The 26,312-nt window shown below is 43.1% G+C and overlaps 1 protein-coding gene across 1 annotated transcript in view; it reads right to left on the minus strand.

The window, feature by feature from the left end:
- Nucleotides 1–26,312, minus strand: part of LOC126993546 (fructosamine-3-kinase-like) — a 144,774-nt gene that overhangs the window by 100,138 nt on the left and 18,324 nt on the right. The window contains 1 exon segment of the mRNA XM_050852685.1: nucleotides 23,934–24,084. Within this exon segment, the coding sequence (XP_050708642.1) occupies nucleotides 23,934–24,084 (151 nt within the window).

The raw sequence follows: 26,312 nt of genomic DNA on the forward strand, positions 1-26,312 counted from the left end.
AAGTATCACATATAAGAGAAAAAAAAATGTGTAAATTAAACATTTATTTGGATTTTGGACCCCGCGTTATTTCAAAAACGCGTAAACCAAACTCGCGTAAATCAAGAGTTACTTGTACAGCCGAGCCATTCCTCAAGGACTAGAAGGGCTCGAGTATGAGATCTGTGTAATGAGGATCAAGGGGAGTGTTACATTGTGACAATTCAGTTGGGTAATCAATCGTAAGGGCTGTTGGGAGATTACCGTATTTGACGGCTTACAAGCCGCACCCCCAGGCAGGCATTTGAAAAAAAATATAATAACTGGGTTTAAACTACAGGTGCCAGATGAAGATTTTTTACCTGACATTCACAACCCTTCCCACTATTAGGTCATTTTCAAGTTTCATATGTATTCAGATCCTTATTATGTAAATCCCAACATTTTACACTTAAAACCCTTATTTTTGCTGGGACCTACCAGAACTGGTCCTTCTTAGAGACACGAGAGTACTGCTTAAAGACATAAACAAATATGGTGTGTGTAGACAGCGACATTGTTAGAGGAGTAACGGGTATAAAGTTTGTACATTATATTTTTCGTATAATTATTCTGCATTGTAATTCTAGTTGTTGTAACATGTTTGTACATTATAAAAAATGTAAGAAAGTGTGAAAATAGATTTGATTTGTGTTCCATATTGTATTTTTAATTGAAATGTTTTGCACACAAAACAAAAGAAAGTGTGTCTTGCGGGTGTGGTCAAGTCTGGTGTACATGTAGTGCGGCGGCTATGCCTAATGAACGAGCCTCCCATAACCCACTTAGCCAGTGGGGTACCTCTCTGGCCGACTCAGTAAGGAGTGGCTCTCCCGTCACGTTGGTCACGGGTTCAATTCCAGGCAGTCGGCAAATAACCTCACACCTTGTCTTGATTAATTTCTCGTGTGTTTCGATACACGCAGAAGACGTGTAGAAAAATAGAAAAAGAGAAAATACAGCTCTCAGTGCATGACATACAACTGACTGCTGGTTTGTTTAGGTAAAGGCATGGTTAAGTGTCTTCACTTAATTTTCTTCTTGACTGGTGATATCTTATATAAAGTACTGGTAAGTACTACTGTTATGCATTATCACTTTAGAAAAGAGTTGCCGTTGTTGGTGAAGAAGCGATCGTCATCTTGTTTACATTTGCGGAGATGCTTGAGATTTAACTTAAGTGCCAGTGCAGGGCTAAAACTCCACTAGCCAGCAATCCAAAGTAGAACCTTGACCTTATAAGACACAAGGTGATTTTCAAGGACATTTTTTTGGAAAAAAAGTGCATCTTATAAGCCGTCAAATACGGTAACTAGTTGGAGGTATGTGTGATTAGGATATCAGGGAGGAGTGTTGAGTTGTATGACTGTAATTCAAGTGGGTAGTTATTCATAGGGGTTGTTGGGAGCTTAACAAGTGGGAGGTTCTTTCATCACTGGAGAGCAGGAGCGAAGTGGACCTGCCGCCACACAAGCAGGAATGATGTCGGCTACAGGAGCTGAGGAGGCAGGCACGAACAGTTGCTTCTAAAAGGCAAGAGAAGACGTTGACCACGTCGGAGGGCGCCACTCAACATGCCAGCCCCAGTGCTAGCAAGTTGTTAACTTTGCACTGTCCCTATCTCCTTTAATAAACGGAGGAGTCAAGAGATCATTTCACCGCTGCCACATTTCTCTTCTTACACACCTGTCAACTCATACACTATCCTCTGAAGTGTCCCTCATTCTCTGTCAACAATACTGATACTACATCATCTGCAAAAAGGCCTGCCACCAGTGACTCCTCCTTACCTTTCACTTCCAGCCTTGGAGCAAGCTCCCCCATTCTGGCTTTCATTTCTCTCATACAACCATCCACGTACACATTAAAAAGCCATGGTAACATCACACACCCCTGTCAAACACCCACACCAACACCAAAGCTCTCACTCAACTCACTATGCACATGTACAGAGGCACTCACATTCTTATAGAAGGATCTGATCCCCTCCAGCAAACGCCCTCCCACACCATATATCTTTAGAACATCCCATAAACCGTTCCTGTCAACCCTGCCATATGCTTTCTCTAGGTCTATGAAAGTAGTAAACACTTTCCTATCCTTCTCTAGGTATTTTACGATTAACATTTTGAGAGCAAATATTTTGTCTACACAACCCCTCCCTTTCCTAAAACCCCCTTGTTTATCACCTACACTTTTCCTTGGTATAATCTTCATCCTTTCATTTAAAACACTTCCATACACTTCTCCTGCCACACTGAATACATTTCTTCCCCTGTAACTATATACAGTCATCTCTGCTTCCTTTCCCTTTGCTTAGTGGCACAACAATAGCCTTCCTCCAGTCCTTGGCACCTCACCCTGTTCCCATGCTAGGTTACATATCCATGACTTCCATTTTACAACTACACCTCCTCCATACTTCAGCATTTCTGCTGTAATGCCATCAGCTCCAGGGACCTCTCCGACTTTTAACTTCTTTATTGCCTCCTCTACCCCTCTCTCCACCTCCCCTGTGGATCTGGCCACCCTACATTGATCTTTATTCCTACACTAGTCACTTGTGGTCTTTCTCCCACACTCATTCATTACAGTTACAAAGTGTTGCTCCCATACCTCCCCTATCTCCTTCCCTCTCACAAGCACCCTTCAAGCTACAAACATCAATCTTTCCTTCCCTTATTTCTCTTTATCTTCTTTCCAGAAAAGTTTTTGTTCTGGTATTTTGCTCAAATTTTCCTACCAAAACCCTCATCCACTCGCTCTACTCCCTAACCAATCTCTCTACCGACATATTACTCTCCCACCTCCCTCTCACTTCCTCCATCACATTTCTCTGTAACATTTTCTTGTAGTTTCTTCTTTTCTCTTCCACTGCCTGTTTTATCTCATCCGCCCACCACGCACTCTCTTTCTTTCCTTTTCCACATAACCTATACCCCCTGACCACTGAACTATTAAACACCTCATAAACCTCATTCACTTCTGCACTGTGTTCTATTTGTGCTCTTGCTCTTTCAAGTATTTTCTCCACTTTCCTTCAATACATCCCCCTGTGGCCACTGTCATGCAATGTCTTACTTGCTAGTTCCTACCTTTTCTTTTCCTTCTTCCCACTCCCTTTGAATTCCCATTTCTCTTTCATCCTAATTTTGGCCACTACTGTAAAGTGATCAGATCCATTAAACATTTCTCTCACAACCTTTGCATCTACTATAGCCCGTCTCAACCTCATATCTAGAGCTAAATAATTTATACACTCCTATACACTCCTCACTGTAATGCACTAATGTATATGAGGCATCTAGAGCTTGAGGGGCGAACACGCCAACATGGCAAATTTTGAGTTTTCGCCAGTTTCCACTAGATGGAAGCACTGTGCAACCCTCTGTGAACGTGAAAATGGGAAATTGGTCTCTATGGCCCAGTAGAAAGGTGGTGAGAGTAGTGTGATTTTGCCTGTCTGCAGTGTATGAAGTTGGCTGTATTTGGGCTCTAAGGGCGAAGAGCACAAGGAAAACACTCATAAAGCACCTAAATATGGAAATTTTGTTTTGAAATTTTGTTGTAACCCGTGCCTGTCTTATTAGGGCTTGCTTGTGGTTACAAGGTAACGTGTGCCGAAGCACATGGGTTCTGGGATATTTAAAGATGTATACACTGCTTTATTTATTAAACAATTAAAACAATCAAAGAAGCACGATACTTCTCTAGCCTTGTAAGGCAGTGCGAGTGTAATCACGATCTCAATATAAAATAACAGAACATAGAAAATGGGAATAGTAATCACTGCTCCTACAACACACACAAAAATCACAACATACACTCGACCCTCGATTTATCGGACCCCAATTTAATGGATTTTGGATTTAACGGACCACAAAATCTCAACGGACAAATCTACCCAGCAATGGACAGAATGTCCGTTGCTGGATAGGTTTGTCCGGTGTGACACCAGCTTTAGAAATGGCAAAACCCTAAAATAACAATAAACACATGCAGTGCATGCGTGCAGACAGCCCCGGCCGTGCGCCGGGCCCGAACAGCTGACGGGCAGCCGGGGCAGCTGATGACGGTGATGGCGATGGTGAGCGTCAGCTAACCGAACGGCATCCTCATCACGGCCCATGCATGTGTGGCTGTGTTTATTATGGGTTTGGGCTTCTCATCCTCCACATGTTGCGCAGGACCCCTTTCCTTTCTTCCATCTCTTCTTTTTGAAAAAGAAGAGATGGAAGAAAAGAAAGAAATCCCGTGCAACATGTGAAAACAAGAATTAGCAAATTGAGGAGCCCGGGCCCACAATAAACACAGCCACACACACACACACACACACACACATCCCCCAACGAAAACGGCGCCAATGCGGGGGCCACGCCGCCGACAACCGTCATCACCACCACCATCATCCGCCGCCCGTCAGCTGCTCAAGCCCGGAGCGCGGCCGGGGCCGCTCGCCCACATGCGCCTGGCCGCCCAGACCATAAAAAAAAATGTTCCGAGCTAAAAGGGAGGCTGGGTAGATTTGTCCGGCGTGACACCAGCTTTAGAAACGTCAAAACCGTATTTTCAATCAACGGACTTTTTCAATCAACGGACCACCCTTCCCCCCTTTTAATTCGTTAAATCGAGGGCCGAGAGTATATAGTACAACCTAACAACTGATAGATATGTAATACCTAAAATTTCCTAATCTAATACTGCACACGAGCTAGTCTACCCTGTTCACACTTCTACTCATGAACAGTACAGCAGACAGCATCTTGAGCGTGGAGCAGGGCTTGACCTTGACACTTCTTTCTTGTTTTCTTCTCACTCTAGTTTCTTGTTTCTCATTTCTTGTTTCTTGGTTCTTGAGCTTCTTGCTTCTTGTTTCTTGTCTTCTTGAGCCTTGAGAGGTTCTGTGTCGCGGTTTAGATCCGCGACAAGTTATTTTATGTTTTATTTTGCATAGGAAGATGTTGGGCGCATTTTCCTAGTTCGTCATGTGACCTAGGCGAGGGGCGGGTCATGATGACTCGTAGGTTCGTTGCCTAGGCGACTGGCGTAGTGATGCCAAGGCGTGCATTTTCGTTGCGGGTCGCCCGCTGTGTTTTACCTGCGCTTACGCACTTTCAGGAGTCACCACTCCACTCTCTGCAGGTGCATAGTAGTGTGTGCATTACCGCAGCTTGAACGCCTCTGCTGTGAGGAAGTTGGGCTATTGTCTCTTTGTGCTTCCCACCTTGGGGCCTCGCCTCGTTGCCCGAGCCTGGCTGGGCGGCCACAGTTGCCACCCCTCATCCCTTAGCTGAGAACGTTAACTTTTAGAACCTCGGAGTTCGTATATTTGTTGCTGCCATTGTATTCTGGCGCTGTTGAGGCTGTAGGTTTATAATTAAACTAACCAGCCATGTTTAGTCAGCCAGAAACAATTCCCCGTGCATTTTCCTGCATTGGTGACTCTGTTGCCTGAGTTCACCGCCAGGTGCCGTGTCATGACCTGTCCCGCACAAAGGTGGGTCGCCCTCTCCGTGTTGAGTTGCCGTCCCTGGCGGATGGCCTGCATGCTGTCTCCGTAGGAAGCAGCAGACGTGCTAGGTGGCTGTGTGGCCACGTGTAGACCTGCTGGAGTGCTGGAGTGATCCCGGGCCTTGCCTATCGGGACTCGCCGTTAGATTTCAGTTCTCATGCGTCGAGTTGCCGCGGCGGCCTCACGTGAAGGCCGCATCATCACTGGACATCGCGCCGAGGAGGAGACAGCAGGAAGACAGGCTGCACGGCACCTCATCCTTCGTCTCCACACTGAGTTAAGTAACCAATCGTTAGTGTGGCCAGTTTAGGGTAGACTGTGCTCGCACGAGTAACGATTTAGGCTAGCTTGGTGTGTGAGCTGTTGTGTCTTGTTTTCTGTGTGTGTAATAAAGTTAGTGTATAGCTGTACACCTGCTTTTTCACAATACCTTGTGTGCCTGTGTATGTGCCTTCCAGCCCCATAAGGAGAGTAAACAAGAACCCCACGGGAGATTTAAGCAGGTAAGTTGTGTTAGTACTCCTTTTTCAGGGTGTGTACACCGTTGTGTCTCCTGGCGTGCCGCGGGAATCAACCCTTGTCGGCTAGCTACCGCCTTGTGGGCACACTCCTGTTATTAATCTTATTTTACCCCGTGACATTCTGTGTCTGTTGCCACTGCTTCTGCTGTCATGTCTGCTGACTCTGCTGGTTCAGCTGTTCTCTCTTGACTCTTCTTTCTCAGGTTTCCTATTTTATGTTCAGTTCTCGAGGAGGATGAGGGAGGAGCCCAAAGGGTGGCCACATGACCTACGAGGAGGGACCAAGATAACTGCTTGCCTTATGTGTGGCGCTTGCCCTGGCGTAGGAGGAGCTAAGGTAGTGTTACAGCTCGTGGGTGGCTCCAGTCCGTGGTGACAGGTTTTTCAGGGTGCATGATTGGGCTGCTAACAGTGTGGTGCCCAGGTGACTCACGCAGCTAGTTGGTATGCCCGGCAGCAAGTGCAGGACGGCCGGCAGAGCGCAGCCCGGCCGTGGTCTGGCGCCACACGCGGTTGGGCGTTGTGGCCACTTTCCTTTTCTGCGGCATATGGTGTCGCTGTTGAAAGGTGACGTCGTTTATTTCAGCTGATAAGTAAGACGCCTGGGTAAGTCTGGGTAAACATCCAGCCTGTATTACCTCGTCTTTTGGTGTCAGGTAATGGGTAGGTATGTATTAACTTTAATGAGGATAACATTGGCTTTCCAGGCCACGAAGGGACGGAGCTATTGTTCTAGTGCGAAGGGATGGGGCTGGCTTGGTGGTCCATCAGCGTTTCCATATTCACCTCTTTTCTGGGGAGATAATTCTCGAGTCGCTGTGAGAGGTTGGGAAGGCAGCCTGGGGACGGTGCCTTGTGCCAAGAAGGGGACTGCGGACGTGGGCCGCTGATGTTGGTGATAAAGGGAGGCTGGTGGCGAGGGACAGCACCATGAGGCACGCCGCATATAGGTCAACACAATTTAAAGTAGCTGTTCATTACATCATGTTATTTTAATTTTCCGAGGTTTTAAATCAGATACCATAAAGTGGGGTGACTTCGGACAATTCTGACCTGTTCTAAGCAGTAACTCAGTATAGTATGCCTTAAAAAGATTTCTTTTTACATGAAAGTATGGCTTACGAACGAAGCTTTATGGTGGTAAAGCTGAAAAAAAATCCAGGTCTATGCTTTCTTTTTAAATCACGTTTATAATGGTGTCCAAAGTCATAGCAGATCGGGGGTCACTTCGAACAGGTGTGAGGTGACTTTGTACACTTATGCTTTTTCCCTTGACATGGGAGTGGCCGCATTTGAGGATGGCTTCGGACGTTACTGAGGTGACTTCGGACGCTGAGGGAAGTTTTCAAAAAATCAAACTATCAAAAACCTATATTTCTGGCTTCTATAGGAACAAATAAAGATTAAAAGTAATTTTGCACTCCCTTTCTGACATTGAACACATAATATGTGCACTGAACAATAAAGTGATTTGGTAAGTGTTTTATCACAAGTTATTCAGGCACACAGAACGTGTAGGAACTTTTGTAACATAGAAAACACGCATTTTTCCTTTATGAAATGTCTATAATAAAGAGGGATTTGAGAAATACAATAATAGTACTAACCCTCACATATGCAAGTGAAACGTGGGCCTGGAATGAAAGTCAGAGGTCTAGAGTGCAGGCAGTGGAAATGAGTTATTTGAGGAGTGCTTGTGGTGTGAGGAGAATGGATGGAATGAGTAATGAAAGTGTGTACGAGCGTTTTGGAATGTGTCACAGGGGTGAAGGGAAGAAGTGTGGAGTGGTGGAAGAAGTGAAGCGACAGACTTTAAAATGGTTTGGCCACATGGAGCGAATGGAGGAGAGTAAGATGACCAGAAGGGTGTATGTGAGTAAGATAGAGGGAGGGAATGCTAGAGGACGACTTCCAGTGAAATGGAGGGATAGGGTGCAAGAGTACGTTAGGGAGAGGGGGGAAAGATCTTTGAAAAACTTTGAGCAGGCAAGGAGGGAATGTCTGGATAGAAAAAGTTGGAAGCTCTTCTGCCATGGCCATCCCCTGGTGGGAGCTCCTAGGAGCAGGCGTCGATGAAATGATGATGATGATGATATAATGACTCCTTGAAAATGTACGGCACACATGTGACACGACTTCCTATAAAAATAAAACAATATTGTTCAGATAAAGCAAATACATCTTAATATGTAAATATCAGTATCACAAGTAGCACCAGACATATTACATTACATCTTGAGTATTTATGGCCCATACTGCCATTTTGTTATACCAATGAAACGTAAAGTTAAATTTTTTTTTTTTCTGTAGCACATGGAATAGGTAGTATACCATGATTATCTTCATCCCTCCTACCGCTCTTCCGTACTAGCTCGCTCCCTCTCTCTCTCCTTCCCTAACTCGCTCCCTCCCTCTCCCCCTTCTCTCTCTCACTCGCTTGCTCCATCCCTCCCCCTCTTGTCCCCCTCTCTCTTTTTCACACAGGCCAGCTATTGACATCCACATCAAATATCATCTGATATTTTTTGTTCATTGTTGGCTCTGGCAATATTTTAATAATGCCATCCTTGTCTACATCACTGTAATCATCTAAGGTAGGGTTTACGAACACATTGCGTGTTCCCTTGACACGTCTGAGAAAACGTATGTGGATATGAGGCTCAACACGTACAATTACAGCTATGTAGTATTTGTGTTTTTTCTTACAATCAAAGTGAACCTTAACAATGACCCATTTACTAGGGGCAATGTCGCCTACCACCTCCTCAATACCACTGTTCTTGACCTATAGAGAACGTCCTGCCTGGTTTTCTTGTGGTACCTGTGAGTCTTCAACTTGCAGAGGGTTGTCAGCTAATTCTTCTGTGTTAAGACTGGCCCGACCACTGTCTGTAGATTTTGCAAAAATGCTACCACCACTTGTAGACGGTTGGTTTTGCATCTCTTTGGGATCACTCTTGTCCAAGGTAAGTGCTGATGGAACAATACTACAACCAGGTTGAACATTCAGACACTTCTTTTTAGTGTTCCTGGGTGTTTGCTGCCTTGTAGCTGAACTGCTGCCATACCTCATTTCATGGAGCATGTTTATTACTGAGGCATCGACGGCATGGGTTGTCCCAACTTCAGGAACTCTGGAATCCTGTGATGAATTTCGATCGTCAACCGGAAGTCTGGAAATAACTTGCTGGGGATCCAGTGGGTAGATACCACACTTCCTAAAGCCACTACAAAGGTTTGCATTAACCTTCTCATTGACTTTGTCCATTAATTCACTGAGCAATGCTGGGAAGCTGACTTAAGGCAGTGAAGTACGCAGCCTGCCTGTTGCAGTGTTCTTATAGTCATAGAACACCATCCTCCAATATATCTTTAGGGGCCTGAACACTGCAATGTCTAGAGGTTGTGTGAGGTGTGTGGAATTAGGTGGGAGGAGTACAAAAGATATGTTGTTTTCTTCACAAGCCTTGATGACACTTGGTGTGAGATGACTGGCAAGGTTATCGCCGATCATGACTACTCTTCCTGTTTTCTCACGAGAATAGGGCAGGATGATCTTATAGAACCAGTCCTCGAAACATCCAGCTTCAAACCATCCACTCTGCAACCGGTTATACCCTGTTCCAGGTGGACCACCCTCAGTCCACGTGTCATAAAGATGCAGTGCCTTATGAACAACGTAAGGCGGCAGCATGGTCCCCAATGCTGTACCAGAAAACATTATGGAGATGAAAGACTTTGTTGTATTCTTGATCCTCTCAAGATACTTTGTTCCTCTTCTAACCAATACTTTCTTCTTTCCTGGGTCATCAACTAGGTTGGTTTCGTCGTAGTTTATAAGGTTTTCTGGTGGAACTCCATCAAGTGTTGTTTTCATATTGTTGAAATATTCTCTGAGGGTGTTTTCTGACATTTGAGCCCTCGCATGTTTGACATTTTCTGACACACGTCCAGTGAGGATGTCCTTGTGGCGATTCAGAAATGAGCAACACCATTCGACCCCTGGAAGATTGTTTTTGAGTTTTGCTACTTTCACTCTCTGTTTATCCAGATATGCCTTTGCCAACATGCGTAAATCCAGGAAATTGAGCGGAAAACCCCACTCCCCCAATGTAATAACTCTGTCACAAAGAATGTTCTCTTCCAGTGGTGCAAACACAGTTTGTCCACCTGCTTTCTTGTTGTGTTTTCCGTGTAGATAGTCATATGAGGTACTTTTACCGAATTTCCATTTGCTTGCTGCTTTGCGTACACTGAGGTTATTTTTCAATGTCATCTTTGGCTTTTTAAATGGTCTTTATCTACTTTGCTGGTATATTTCCTCTTTTCACTTTGCTCTTTTGGTTCATATTTCCGAGGCATTTTGTCTCCTGTAAAAGAACAACATTAATACATACATATTACTTTTACCTTGTAATATAGGCTGCAAGCATCCTCCAAATCATGTAGCATCTGTCACCTTAGTTTACGGTTTCTTATGTTACCGTTTAAAAGGCACTAATACAGGTAAAATCCTGTACATATTAATGGAGGAATGATATGTTTAAGGCCATGAGAACAGAGCTGGGCTGACGCTAAATTGGCAAACGCTGACGCCGGAAGCCAGACAGTTCCAGCAGAAGACACACCCTTCTGGCGAACAAGCGATGCACATATATACCTTCGCCCAAGCACCCAAGAGCAGAACAAGACGGGTGAGGGCACGGGACACAAGCTCCGCTCTGGGTGTGCTCTTTATCTTCGTGCAACCGCTCACATAAACTCTGTAACTATTGTGTAAAATTGTCAATTCTATTTTATACTAAAAACCTTTAAAAACTCTACACATGTTTTACGTCCCAGTGAGAGAGAATGAACTAAATGAACTTAACCCGTATGCTACGCCAGACATCTCAAGATGCTATGAGTTCAACTGCGCCAGACATCTTAAGATGACACATGTTCCAAGGTGAATATTTATATTTCCCACGATGCAAAAGTATATTCCAATGAACCTCGTGTGGCAACATCATCCCCCTTTCGCACCATGTAGTCACCATCGTCATATTAGTTGCTCTTTAGCAGCCATGGAGAGTAGAATTATGTCATCTACTGATGCCAACCAGTCTCATGTAGCTCCTGCGGTCGTGACCGAGGGGGAGGCATGGGAGGGGGTAAAAAGAAAGTATTGGTAAAGAGAAAGATTGTAGTAGACAAATTTGAAAGAGACAGTGATTCAGATTGCATTCAACCATCAGATTCAGCTGGTCTGAGGAAGCGTGGCAAGCGTGAGCATGCTTCTGGCGCTCAAGTCACAGACACGCTGCCTCTCCAACAGTGCGGAAAGTTACTAGCAAGCCTAGTCACTCACTTACACCATCATCACTGTCCGATGATTCAGAGTGGCAGAAAGATGAGGAAAATGACAGTGGGGGTATAAGAGAAGACTCAGCTAATGAACCGAGTGAGGGAGGGGTGTCAGCTGGTGTGGGAGAGGAGGGGGAGGCAGAGGGAGAACAGGAGCCTCAGAGACGCAAGACAATGCGTACTCCATTCGTCTGGTCTGATGGATCAGATTTTGTGCCAGACATTCATAACTTTGACAAGAATATTGCTGGTGTGACTAATGACTGGCCTCTTGATCATGATGCACAAGAGGTTGATTATCAAAATTGACAGTGATGTTTCCTGTGATATATTTTGTTTGTTGTAACTGGAATGAATAATTAGTGGCAAGAGAATGTTCAGACATGACTGTGCCGTGTGTCATCTTCCCTCTGCCACCGTCCTATCTACCCCGTCACTACCAGCGCTCCTAAGGTCGCCTCATATCCGCAACCTTTATCCCACCATCATTGCCACATTAAATGATTTATTATTATTTTTTTGCACTATTTGGTGCTCAACATCTCTCTTGGGTATTGTAATACTAAAAATTGTTTTCCAGCAGGTTATTGTTTTGCCATTTATTGTGCACCCAGGAGCTATTCCCGAATCTTAATTGCGCAGTTTATGGGTTAAGGCTTCCGCTCGGCCCATACAAATCTATCATCACTTTAACTTAACACATTGCCTGCGGCTGGTAGCGCGGTGAACTCTCCAGTACTGCAATCCAAACAATTTGCCCTCACTTCAGTGCAGCTCAACCCAGTGGAGCGAGAGGAGGTGAGTGTTGTTTGGTGGTACCCCTGAACGCATTGGCCATGCCAAACAGTTCGCCCACCGGTGGGTCGTATCGCAAACCAAGAGGAATATATGACATTACTGCGATATGACCCACCGGTGGACATACTTTAATTGTCAATATTCTGTGCGTCTCTTTACATACCTGAACTTTTCATACCTAGCAGCTTGTTTATATATTATTGTCTCTTTGTTTCACAGATGGAGAAAATAAATAATGCAAGCTTTTATGGTCATCCTAGTTCAACAGAAGAGAGAAGAAAGCCCAAATGAGGACTCTGATGATCCACGTTATGAAACAGTCTTCTTGCTCCTTTGATAGCCAATCACTTGATATAGAGTAGGCGATGGCTGAGTGGTTAGCGTGTGGGCCCTGCATTCACCGGGCCATGGACAGCGTAGGTTCAAATCCCCACGCTACCACCTAGGATTTTTTAGTCACTGCCGAGTGGCCTAAGACTACCCACATGCTGTCCTGAAGACCACCCATCAACCTGGACTCTAGAAGAAACTGTCCAAGTGAATCAAGAATGAGTTCCAGGGGGCAGCATGAGCCAAGCATAACTGGCACTAATATGAAAAATCGCCAGTGCCCTGACGGGCTTGGGCCGACCACCAAACAGGAGATGTAAGAAAGAAAAAAAAGATTCTGAAAATGATGTGAATGATGAGGAGGAGGAAGAGGACGACTTTGTTGATGATTTAGCTGTATCGTCTTTTTGTAATTGCAAAAACGTGACAGCAACACAGCATTCCTTTCCATTCACGGGAAAGGAAGAACTCTGTGTGAGAGCTTCATCATCATCAGAAGGGAAGATTTGGCCAACATTACCAGTGTTTATCAATATGATATAAAATCTATGCATTCACCATTGATTGATTTGTTGTCATAGATTGTTCAGCAGATTGTATAAGGAATTTCACAAAAAAAGGAAATTTGACAAAGAATCACTGAAGCCTAGCCAGAAAATTCCATTTATGAAAGAGCAATTTGCATTATTTGTAATAGGAAAGTTTTCCATGTTCTTTTGAATGAAAAAAAGTGGAAGATAATATGTATTTTAATATGTATCAGGAAAATGTCACACAAAATTTTTATTTTTTTATTTTTTTATTTTTATAAATGAAATAATTGAATATTTTCAGTATTGTTTATCCATCATTTTTCTATGGCCTCCTACACCTGCTGACTACTGTAATTTAACTATATAATCCAATTCCTTTCAATAATATAAAGAAAACATGACAAATATGAAAACAAATTTACGACCCACCGGTGGGTCATATCGCAACATATAAAATAAGCTGATGACCCACCGAAGGGTCGCATCGCAGGTAACGTGTTAAAGGCTATTTTGTTATCATCACCAACTGCAATCAACTTGTGAAGCAGGCTACGGTAACACCGCCCCTGTGACGAGTGAGGCAGTGATAAGCGCCTTAAACAAACACTTAACACGAGCCACCTTAACCCGGTAGCTGCGGGGGCCATGTTTGTTAGGTTAGGTTAGGCTAGGTTAGGTTAGGTTGTTAGGTTACGTTAGGTTAGGTTAAAGGTCCCTCTAAGCAAAGAGAAAGAATCATCACACACGCAAACCATTTCATAATATTTATCAACACATATGTGATCAGTTTATGCATGGCAGAAATTTGGCCCATCGCTGGTACACAGTAAAGCCACAAATTTGGCCCGTCGCTGCTACCGGGTTAAAAGTATACTAAAAGGTAACATAAATGGTGCCATGCGTGGTAATGGAAAAGACTTATAAAAACTCTTCGATTCCATACCAATAATAGCCTACATAGACATTTTAGGATCTACAGATTTCTACAGATTTTTTTTTTTGCATTCAGCTCAGATTTCCAAAAATTTTTGGTGGCAACACTGCCCATATGTCCGAAGTCACCCCAAATCATGGCCGTAGTCACCCCATTAAATCTAAAAAAAGAAAATATTTTGCTGTTAGGCCTGTGGATATTGAAACATGGACACAGAAGCAAAAGTAAATGTGTGTATGGTGTCCCAGATGTTTTTGCTACATTCTCGCGTTGGTCACACGTCTTCACACCTTCCCGCCTGTTACGCTCAATAGAAGTTTGACAGATGAAAAGAACATGGTTTATTTCATAACATCTTCAATGAATATTTACACTAATTATGTAAATGGGTTTGCATTATGATTGTATCCACATTATATCCACATCACTCCTTTTATTAAAATGCATATTTTTTTTCACTACAGTGTCTTAATTTCTCTATACAGTAATCCCTCGTCTATCGCGGGGGTTAGGTTCCAGAACCCCCCGCAATAGGTGAAAATCCGCGAAGTAGCGATCTTATATTTTTTATTATTTATATATATTTTAAGGCTTTATAAACCCTCCCCACACTCTTACAAATCTTTCCCACACTCTTATTGACCTTTCACATACTCTTATAAACACTTCCTACCACGTTTCGTTGTTACGTCGCGGTCCCAATAAAATTTCGACTTTCGACGTTTGCTTCATAAATACGAAATTCGCGCAGGAATTAGTTTGGCGGGGCAAAAGAATACTCAGAGAAAGGACAATATGAGTGTAGCTCACTTCTTTTATATCACAATTAGGTAAATACGGAAGGGGAAAGGGAGGAGAGGGACAGAGTGAGTCATGAAAAAAATACCGATAGAGGATGTAAGAAGGGAGAACAAGGAAACGTAGTGGAGGAAACAGAGGGAGATAAAGAGGATGAAAACAAGGAGAAGGGTGTGGGGAGGGAGCGACAGTGGGGAGAGTCATGTCAGGTCCTGAGGGAGACTCAGGTGAGGTCCTGAAGAAGAGTCAGGTAAGGGCTTCAGTCAGGACATGACCTGACTCTCACTTTCGCCCCTCCCTCCCCACACCCTTTCCATTTCACCTTGTGTGTGTGTGTTTACCTAGTTGTAAACACACACACACACACAGAAGGGAAAATGAAAAGAGTGTGGAGAGGGTGTAGCAGAAGGAAGACTCAGGTCAGGGCTTTGGTCAGGACATGACCTGACTCACTTCTGCCCCTCCCTCCACACACCCTTCCCATTTCCCCTTCTGTGTTTGTGTTGTGTGTGTGTGTGTGTGTGTGTGTGTGTGTGTGTGTGTGTATTTACCTAGTTGTGAAATACAGTAAAACCCCGATTATCCGAAATGGAAGGGGGGAAGCCTCTTTCGGATAAGCCGATTTTTCGGATAATCCGGATTTATGGCCGCCATTTTGATCGCCGCCATTTTGATCGCCATTTTGATTTTGAAACCAAACAAACACACGCTACGCTAAACAAAGTAGTACGCTTAAAACATGTGATGTAAATGTTTTATTGTATGTTTGTCTGTGTGTCTCCTTGTCTGGACCAGTGTATGTTGATACTTGTGAGCGTTGCAGATCTGAATTGTGAATGTTGCAGAGTGCGATTGTGAATGGTTGTGCAAGCTTGCAAGTGTGACCTTGATGCATCGTGCAGGTGGAGACACAGTATGATGACTCATATTATCGCGCAACTCGTATGTTGGAAGGGGAATGTGGCATGGAGTGGAGAGGGGAGTCGTGTTTGTGTCGTTGTCTTGAGAGTACGGTGTGAGAGTAGTCGTGCAGTAGTTTGTTCGTTCGCCGCACCTACGTCCTTGCTGGGGCGAAGGTGCGGACGTGGTGTTGTTGAGAGTTTGTTTAATGTTTTTTGTCTAATACATTGATCTATTCGTTACAAGCTATTTCGGCAATACGTATTAGAAAGCATATTCATTTTAACTGTTCTTATCAATTTTAAATGTGTTAATATAGTACATATGTAGTTACTTTAATTTATTTTTGATGTTTTATAACGTTTCAGTATAGAAAAAAATTAAATTTTAATTGCATTATCCAGATCAATTTCGGATAATCCGGTTTTTCGGATAATCCGCTTTCGGATAATCAGGGTTTTACTGTACAGGAAAAGAGCCGTACTATAGTCTGTTCGGAGCATGAAGTCGGTTCAAGGTGTGGCAGATTCCAGAATTCCCATGAGTGCAGCGCTGCCAGTTCGACCGCCAATTATCAGATTAGCACTCTCTCTGGCCTACCCACCCACAACCCACCTGTTTATCTCTCTCTCTCTCTCTCTCTCTCGACCCGGGAGGGACGGGGGACACCCCGACCACCACCACCACCACCACTACCAACACCACAACGTGGCAACATGGGAAAAAATCGCTGCCACATGTCATAGAATTTATACAAATCCTTGTTATAATCCTAAACATCGACACTCATTGTACTATGTAGCTTCCTTTACTATATACAGAATATATAAAATATCGCTTTCAAATAGCACATGGATGGGAAATAAGAGAGAGACGCATGTACGAAGGCTGATTTGGCACCATGGGTAGAGGTAAACGACGATACCAGCTCCACCCTGAACGGACTTCATGCTCTGAACAGACTATAGGCTCGTGCTGTCCCGTCTCCAAAACGTTTATTATCCAGTTTGGCTTTAAATTCATGAATTGTTTTTGCACACACAGTCTCCTTGTCATCTGATCTGATGTAGTGTGTGTGTGTGTGTGTGTGTGTGTGTGTGTGTGTGTGTGTGTGTGTGTGTTCATATAATCTAATGGGGAAGGAGAAAGGGAGGAAGAGTGATAGAGTGAGAGATAAGACTAAAGATAAGAGGGTGTGAGAAAGGAGGAAACAAGGGAAATGGGTGGAGGAAATGGGACGGGAAAAGAAGAGAGAGGTAGGGAGGGTCAGGTAAAGGTGAGGAAAGAGGGGGAGAGAAAGGGTGTGAGTGGGAGGGAAAGAAATTAAAAGAAAGAGGTAGGGAGGGTCAGGTAAAGGTGAGGAAAGAGGGGGAGAGAAAGGGTGTGAGTGGGAGGGAAAGAGATTGAAAGAAAAAAAATGGGAGGGAGGTGAAAGGAAAAGAAGAAAGAAATGAGAAGGAATGAGAAAAATACAGGGACGGAGAGGGAGAAGAAAGAAAGGCAGTGGGGGAGGAGTGAACCGGGGAAAAGACTTACGGCGCAATAGGCTGCGATGGAAAAATAAATAATAGGTGGGTGACATAGGTGCTTATTTAGGTGTGTTCCTAATTACGTTGATTTATATGATTTTCATTTTTTAGGCTAGAAAATGCTTATTATAACGCAAAATCCAGCGATATAGCGAAAAATCCGCGATACGATACAATTTAAAAATCCGCGATAAAGCAAGACAGCGATAAGTGAACCGCGATATGGCGAGGGATTACTGTACTATAATTTAATAACTTTTTATCCGGAAATGTCCAAAGTCATCCACAAGTCCGAAGTCACCCCACTTTACGTAATAAACATGCATTCATAAAAAAACACCCTTAAGTGTTTCTTTGTGTTTTTTCTTAAATTAACACAATTTCACATAAACACTGATTCCATTAAATTTGTCTAGCTGAAAACTTTCTATTGATGTATGATGATATTGCTATGTGTGGTTTTCATTATGTTTCTGCTATGCATGACTTTGAAGGCCTGTGGCTCAAAACTAGGTAATGGACATGTTTCCGGTCAACATATCTATTTTAAATTCTGTCTGTATGGATAAAATACGCCCTAAATTCAGCTATGGTACTATTTTTTCTTCATGTAAAATAGTAAATGTGGTATAAAATATGGATTAAAGTTGAGGAAAAATCACTTGACCTGGAAACGGGTGCTGACTGGTTATGACGTCACGATGCAGTTGGCAGGCCGCCAACTTTGTGTTGCTCCGAGATTTCGTGTTGTGGTGTATGTTTCTAGTGTCTAACAATGCCTGGAGACGTAGCCCGCAGTCGTTGGTGATTTGTGCCAATGTGCAAGAGTATATACAGAGGCGTTCCTAGAGTATTTGGTACCCGGGGCGGAGCATAATTTTGCACCCCCCTCCCAGGTAAACTCGAGAGGGTACTGAATATATATATATATATATATATATATATATATATATATATATATATATATATATATATATATATATTCAGTACCCTCTCCAGTTTCGCGCTATCCGAGTTTCGCGATCCTCGAGTTTAGCCCTTAGTCCTAAATTCTTATCATCACAGCTTTCGCGCATTACCGCCACGAGTTTCGTGCTTCTTTGATATGTACGGGTCACGTCTACCTACCGTTGGCGTCATGCGTGCTGCCTTTAAAGGCGGTGTCCAATCATTGGGGCTATGGGCAACCGCGGTTGCCCGTATGCCAAACCGGGAGTGAGTTGTTGGTAGTCCGTATGAATGGAAAACGGTGGTGGGTACGAGCGTGGGTACCTCACGGCTGTATGTAAACAAACAGACGACGGCAGTGGCTGAGGAGTGAGGAGCAGCGGAAGATGGCCCACCAAGAGACTCGTAAAATGGACTGGCAGAGCTGCTTAGCTTACTACTTGATTGACAAGATAAGAGAACACCCCGTGCTGTGGAACCACAGTCCAAAAAACTTTTTTCTCAAGTCTATGAAAATTGTAGATCTCCCAGTGATGTTTTCCTTTTCTTCTTTTGGCCTGTAATGCATGGCAGCGACGGTGAAAAGTAACAGTGGAAAATAGCAAAAGGGCATAGAAAAACAAAATCAGGGAAAGAAAAGAACAGAAAAACACCTAAGTTCAGGGTGAAGTGTATAAGTGCGCACTGTGAAGTAAATAAGGGCCGCTTTCACAGTCGTTTTGTTTGTTTTGAGCGTTACCAATGGCGGTGATCGACGCTATAGTTTTCCACGTGAAATTGGCCTATGGGGTAGTGGTCGCTGCAGAGAAAGCGACAGGTATTGAGAGTGTGTGGTAAGGTGCGGGGCGTGGCTAACCCCGCAGCCGCCACAAGGTACCGTTGTAAAGGCAATACCTCCGACACCATCACATCACATCACTACCCATCGGCCAGTTTCACGTGGAAATACTATAGTGGCAATCGCCGCCACTGGTAACGATCAATACAAACAAAATGACTGTGAAGGCGGCCGTAGGTGCATGTTGTAAAGTATAAAAGTGTGAAGGAAGACCTAAGAAGCGATACAAAGCATTACAGGTCAAAAGAAGAAGAAGGTCCACTACACTGGCCTGTGTTGCAAGAAATATCTTCCCGCTGAAATTAGTCATTCTGCTGTCCACCACGCATGCGCGCTGTGGGAATACACAACATTAAAAGTGTTAATTTGCCTGGATTTGTTCTTTAGTGTCCGCTTGTGGTCTTTGTGAGCGGTGAGGGAAATATGGAAGCAGTAAGCAAGTTGAACCTCTCTGCGAGCTATTTTGCAATTGCGGCGGCAGTTTACGTTCAATAGGCATTGAAAACTCAATCATGATGTTAGTGATTTGATGATAAATAACAGAAACAGTTAGCAGATTATACCATAACACAGAGAAAACTACCAGAAGCTATAGGTGTGTCCAACTGTACACGGGTGACCGCGACCAACCACCCTTACATTAGCAGACAACACCACGTGGATCACAAGCGTTTATTCAGAACTGCCAGCCAATTGTAAGGCAGCATCTATGTACTAAAAGGTTGCTAAAAAACGACCCCTACCTTCCAGCAACAGGCGTTCATAATTATTACAGCCTCCAGTCACCAGTGTGCACGGTGCAGCACTCAGGCCCCTATGGCATGGCGTGACGGCCATACTGACTTGCTACGTGCCTATTTATATATATATATATATATTTATATATATATATATATATATATATATATATATATATATATAAATATATATATAAATATATATATATATATATATATATATATATATATATATATATATATATATATATATATATATATATATATATATATATATGTATATATATATATATATATATATATATATATATATATATACGGGCATCCCTCAAATAGTATGGTTTCGGTTTTATACGGATTGTCATGGAAGACTTTTTTTAAGGAGTTTAAAATTTCCCGCTCGTCGCACCAAGTAGCCATGGCGTGAGTGGCAACACTGTTCTACCAAAACACCTGTTGAAAGCACCCCAAAGCGTTCGAGATAGGTGTTCACCTTGCAGAAGAATTCAGATTTAGGAGAAGTTACGTTTTGGGATGAGTTACGTTGCTGTAGGGAAAGCATATCATGTGCATGAGAGCAGTGTTCGATGTATCTATCATCTTGGTCTTGGTCTTGGTTCGGGAGGTAGTTGTCCCTTTCGGTCCTAACTACAGCCTTTGAAACGGCTTACTCCCATTGCCGCAGTAACTGCCAGTGCTCCATGAGCGCTGCAAGAGTGGAGATAAAGGTCGTCCTTTTACTACGCCTCATCATTGCTATGGTAACAGAGTCTCACTCGCAGCAAAATGTCGTACGCTGATCTTCCTGGCGACATTTAACATGCATTACTAGCTGTCCCGGCTGACGAACTCCTTACAACAGAAGATGAAAAGGAAGCTGCAGTGGTTATGGTGGCCCAGAGAGGTGAAATGCAGTGGAAACACTTATATGTGTTTGTTTGGGCCGCCATATTTGCTGATGACGTCATCACAGCATGGGGCGCTCCGTCTCTCAAAGCCGGGAGCCAGCGGACGTGCTGAGTTGGGAACTCGTGCTGCCGCGTCACACGTTGGAGAGCATTCCGAGAGTCCCGATTCCCTCTCTCAAACGCTGCCCAGGTGTGTTTCAAAGGGGGGCGTTAATTTTATACGGATTTTTGAATAGTACGGGGATCCTGGGTCCCTAACCCCTGTACTATTTGAGGGACGACTGTATATATATATATATATATATATATATATATATATATTTTTATATATATATATATATATATATATATATATTTATATATATATATTTTTTTTTTTTTTTTTCATGGTTTTGATTTAACATTTGAATGCCCTACCTTAATTTATAAGGCTATTATTATTATTATTATTTCATCCCCATACATTGCTTACTATTCCAGCCAGACAAATTCTGAGACAACCACTGAAAAGCAGAAAAAAACTGGCTGACTATTATTATTATCATCATCGTTCTCATTATTATAATTCTTCTTCTCCTTTTTCTTTTAATCATTATTGTCATTATTATTATATATCTGCATGATACTTCAGTCACTTAACAACAATATTGGTGTTCTACATAAAATAATAACATAAATTAAGATAATAATAATAATAATAATAATAAAAATAATATTAATAATTATTATTATTATTATTATTATTATTATTATGATAATAATACAAAAGAAGATGTTTCCATCACGAGCTTGTTTTGTTTCCGTCACGCACTCAGGCGTCTCCCCTCTCACCTACCTACGATACCGTTCAGCGAGATTCATGCTACAACAAACATTTACATTCAAGTTTTTTAACATCACATGATAAAGTACAGTTCTTTAGCTTCTTGACTTTGCTTTCGGCCACCTCTTTTGTTTCTTTTTTAGGAGCAGCAAGTAGCGGGCTTTTTTTTATTATTGTTTTCTTTTTTTGTGTGCCCTTGAGCTGCCTCCTTTGTTGTAAGAAAAAAAAAAAAAAAAAAAGCTTCAACATTATGCAAAAATATGTTCTTTATAGTAAATAACATATTTGCTAGAAACAAAGCAATTCATCTGCTGCAATCATATGAAACACAATTAGGTACCGTCACTCATGGTATCACGCGTGGCTGGAGCTGGGTAATCAAAAATCCATCATTATCCACAGCGGCATTGTATATGCCGGCATAGCTGGAGATCTGGGGGGCTGGGGCCTGGGGGTCTTGTCTAGGTGTGGGGCTCCCCCCCACACTAGCTTCTATATATGAGTATGGCAACAAATGGGGGCTCCCAAATGGACCATTTGGGGCGGCGGCGGGCCCCTTTGTTGGGGCCTGGGGGGCGTCTTCTTATATGACCCCTTCCCTTAGCTACGTCACTGAATTTAGCCATTAGACTAGAGCCTGTATCATGGCACCCCCCTCAAGCTGTCACCCGGGGCGGACCGTCCCCCCCTTACTACGCTACTGAGCATATATATATATATATATATATATATATATATATACAGCAGAGCCCCACTTAGCGCAAGATCAATTAGCGCGAACCGCAATTAGCGCGAGCCACCATCTACCAAGAAAAAAATTAATTAGCGCGAAAGCCTCAGTTACCGCGAGCAGCCACCACGACTGAATTTTTAAAATTGCGCCAAGCCACCATGATGCGTGGCACAAGCCACGAGAGCGCTTACTTTAGCAGAGTACGCCATGTTGATACGGGGCAAGTGCTTTGTTTACGTTGTAATACTGAAAAGAAAAGTGTGTATAAGTGAAAAAGAAGAAAAGAGGAACGAGAGGAGGACCTAAGGAGCGATACAATGCGCCATGGGTCAAAAGAAGAAGAAGGATGTAGATACGGACAACTGACCTTGGCCGTGTGTGATGCACACCCAGAAAATTTGGATATGCCGGTTGTCCCAGCTGCCGCCAACACGGTGGTAGAAAAGGGCTCAGTGTGACACCAGGTTACGGTGAACCGACAACTCGCTCCCGGATGGGGGCACGGGCGTTGCCAGTAGCCACAACGGTTAGAAGAAAACGGCCAGTGTGATACTGGCCCAAGGCAGCGAGGTCAATGAACGGGTAAGCGCCGGCGATGACGTCATCGGACTCCCAGCGAATCACAAGCGTGTTTTCAGAGCTCAGCCAATCGTAGTTTTTTTTTAATGTGAGTGATTATTGAGTAATTATCAAACCCAAAAGTCAGACCCACGTGTGCACCAAATATTTTTTTTCATATTGGTTACTTTATTCAATTAGCACGAATTCAGTTAGCGCGACTGCGTTCATCCACCTAATTCTCGCGCTAAATGGGGCTCTACTGTATATATATAGATATATATATATATATATATATATATATATATATATATATATATATATATATATATATATATATATATATATACAGTCAAACCTCACCATTTGCACACATATGGGAGGTCTAAAGATGCGCATATGGCGAATGCGCAAATGGCAAACTTAGTAACCTATAGGGAAAAATACATATGGGCGGTCACGGCCCAAAAACAAAAAAAAACGACCAGCAAAAAAAAAAAAAAAAAAAAAAAAAAAAATTCTGCTGGCAGGAAACACGTCATACTCACGGCCAATCTCTCGCTTTTTTCTTCCACTGTCCACCTTCTTAATCACTTCCACCTGTGCAATGGTCATCATCGGGTTCTTCCGAGGTTTAGGCTTCGATGACGCTGCTTGCAGCATGATGGTAGTGCAAAAGTGAGGCAGAAAACATCAAATAATAGCAGTCAACACGAGACGAGGAGAGGCAATCGGGTTATGGCGGGAAACGACATTTTGTGTACGTTGGCAGTGTTATTCACTGGCGGCAGAGGGCGCGCGGGTGGTAGACAGCTGTAGCGGACGCCATTTTGCTGCCAGAACAGCTGGTAAGCGTCCTCAGAAGATCAGCAGACACCATTTTGCTGCCAGCGAGACGCCGTTACCATAGCGGCGAGATGCGCAAATGGCAAGACCACCTGTGCAAATGGTGGGATGATGGCCGCAAATTAAGGCCGCGCAAATGGCGAAGTTTTACTGTATTCTTAATCTCCAGTAAGTGAGAGTATGACAAGAGAGCATGCCATAGCATGGCCTAATAAAACATTGTGTCTGTTCCCGCTAGGCAGCTGTTGCTATACGGTAATCATGTTCATGACATCATCCCTGAGACAGATACTAGATATTTTTCATAAAAATCAGATTCTCACCAGCCAGTCCTTGTTCCATGTGTTGTCCTGGGAGAGGTAGCCACAACTAGTGTTAACTGGAAAGCCAAACTCTTCCACATAGCTGGGGGAGGCACTGCCCACTCTGCCCCCTGTGGCCTGTTCCTTGGCTTTGAGGTTATGGAGATGTAACCTGTAAGGCAGAGTGGTCTTTCAATGATAAAGCCCATATTCATTATGCATATACGTTACGCTTCAATGAATAATAAGTTTACATATAAAGAAATACATCATGTGTAAATCACGGCAATATATGGAGGGTGTAAGCCTGTTCCATGCCCCTCCTCTTATAGAAAAAAAAAAAAAAATCTGCACTGATTGTGAAGAGGAAAGTGTGTGTGTGTGTGTGTGTGTGTGTGTGTGTGTGTGTGTGTGTGTGTGTGTGTGTGTGTGTGTGTGTATTTACATTATTTGTAGTGCACAAGGCCTCAACTCAAGCTAGGATAATCCTGTCTCCCTATCTATATTTGTCCAACTTTTCCTTCATTTTATGGACATTGCCCACTTCAACAATGTCTTTGCTTAGTCCATTCCATGTATCCACACTCTGTAATGCCCTGGAGGCATACAGACTAGTCTGAAAGAAATGGACACTGAAAATTAAGTTGAATAAACTAAACTCCTGTGTGACTGTGTGTTATTGGTAGGCTGCCACCACCCTGAAAGATCTGTTTATCGATCAACAGCTCAATGCAATGGGGAGAAAGACAGAAATAAAACTTGACAAAGTCAATCATGCTAGGTGATTGTAGAGAGTTCTTGGGTAGCGTGAAAACCTATTATGGGAGGACATGAGGTAACTAATTTTCAGTTTGCCGTCCGGCCAATCTACTGTAACTTTAAACTACTAAGGAAAGGGGTAATTGAGAAAACAATATAATTAGTGGTTTACTAAGATCAACTTACAAACTAAGTATTAATGCAAGATATTATTGACCTAATCTTGCCTGGAGACACTTTAACTTATGCTGAATTACCTTGAAGGGCCTATGGATCTGCTCACAAGGTCATGAACAAACGATTACAAACTGCTGATTAATTGGGGTACAAGGGGGCTTGGGAAGTGTTTGTATTTACCTGGTTGTATTTACCTAGTTGTAGTTTTACAGGGCCTGGGCTTACGCTCGTGTGGTCCCGTCTCCGCATCCGTATTTGTCCGACTTTTCCTTAAAGCTTGCACACTCTTCGCCAATACATCCTCACTTAGTCTGTTCCAACCCTATATATTTTTTTGCAGGAAGCTATATTTCTTTATGTCTCTGAAACATCTTCCTTTCCTCAATTTTTTACTGTGTCCTCTTGTGCTCCTGGTGTTTATTCCTTCTTTTAGTAGTAACTCCTCATTATCTACTTCTTACATTTTGCTCAATAATTTATAAATTTGTATTAGGTCTCCCCTTTCTCTTCTTTGTTCTAGTGTTGGTAGGCCCATTTCCTTCAATCTTTCTTCATATGTCAATCCCTCCAGCTTTGGAACCATTTTTGTTGCCATCCTTTGTATTCTTTCCAGTCTTTTTATGTATTTCTTCTTATGGGGAGACCACACCGCCTCTGCATATTCCAATTTTGGCCACTTTTGTATATGGGGACCACTTCGGCCCTCCGCCACTCCTTCAGCACTTCGCCAGTTGTTATTGAGCATTTAATGATATAATATACCGGTCCAACCAGCTCATTTCTGCATTCTTTCAATATATATATAGACTCCATCCGATCCTATTGCTTTCCTCTCTTCCAGTTCCCCCATCACTGTGTGTGTGCGGACATAAGACTGGCAGAACGCCAGAACAAGTCACAACCAGCCCTTACCGCAGCCTTACTGTGGCCAGAGAGTCTCATTAACAAAAAGCACATTACAGTATATATGCCAAGATATACCTGATTATGAACAAGAAGGGGAGGGATTATAAACACACGTAATATTTGAGGGGGTAGAGAGGATAACAGGGGTGCACTCCTTAACTTACCACAGCCAGAGAGAGAGTAATGCTCTCAGGCGGCAGGAAGGAAGTTGGCGGGGAACAGCCGGACTAAATGTGTTAGAATGCATGCGTTAGGGGGGAAGGTAAGTATTGAATTATAATAACTTGGGAACTATTAAATAAGTAACAAGGCTGAGGGAGAGGGGGGGGAGGGAATCAATCTTTTAACTGAATACTCACTTGGTGAGCAAAATTTAGCAGATAAAAAAGTATTTTACTTTACTAAGGATGAAACCAACTGAAACAGCGTTACAGACACGTGTCTAGACAACTGTCTGGAAAGAAGGGGAGGGGGAGGAAGGGAGGGGTAATACAGTACTGGTGTAACGTACCTGCCGGCATACCAACACCACAGAAGCCAGTTAAAAGACAACTGGGA

The sequence above is a fragment of the Eriocheir sinensis genome, unplaced genomic scaffold (genome assembly GCF_024679095.1).
Source record: "Eriocheir sinensis breed Jianghai 21 unplaced genomic scaffold, ASM2467909v1 Scaffold63, whole genome shotgun sequence".
In the NCBI taxonomy this organism is placed as follows: Eukaryota; Metazoa; Arthropoda; class Malacostraca; order Decapoda; family Varunidae; genus Eriocheir; species Eriocheir sinensis.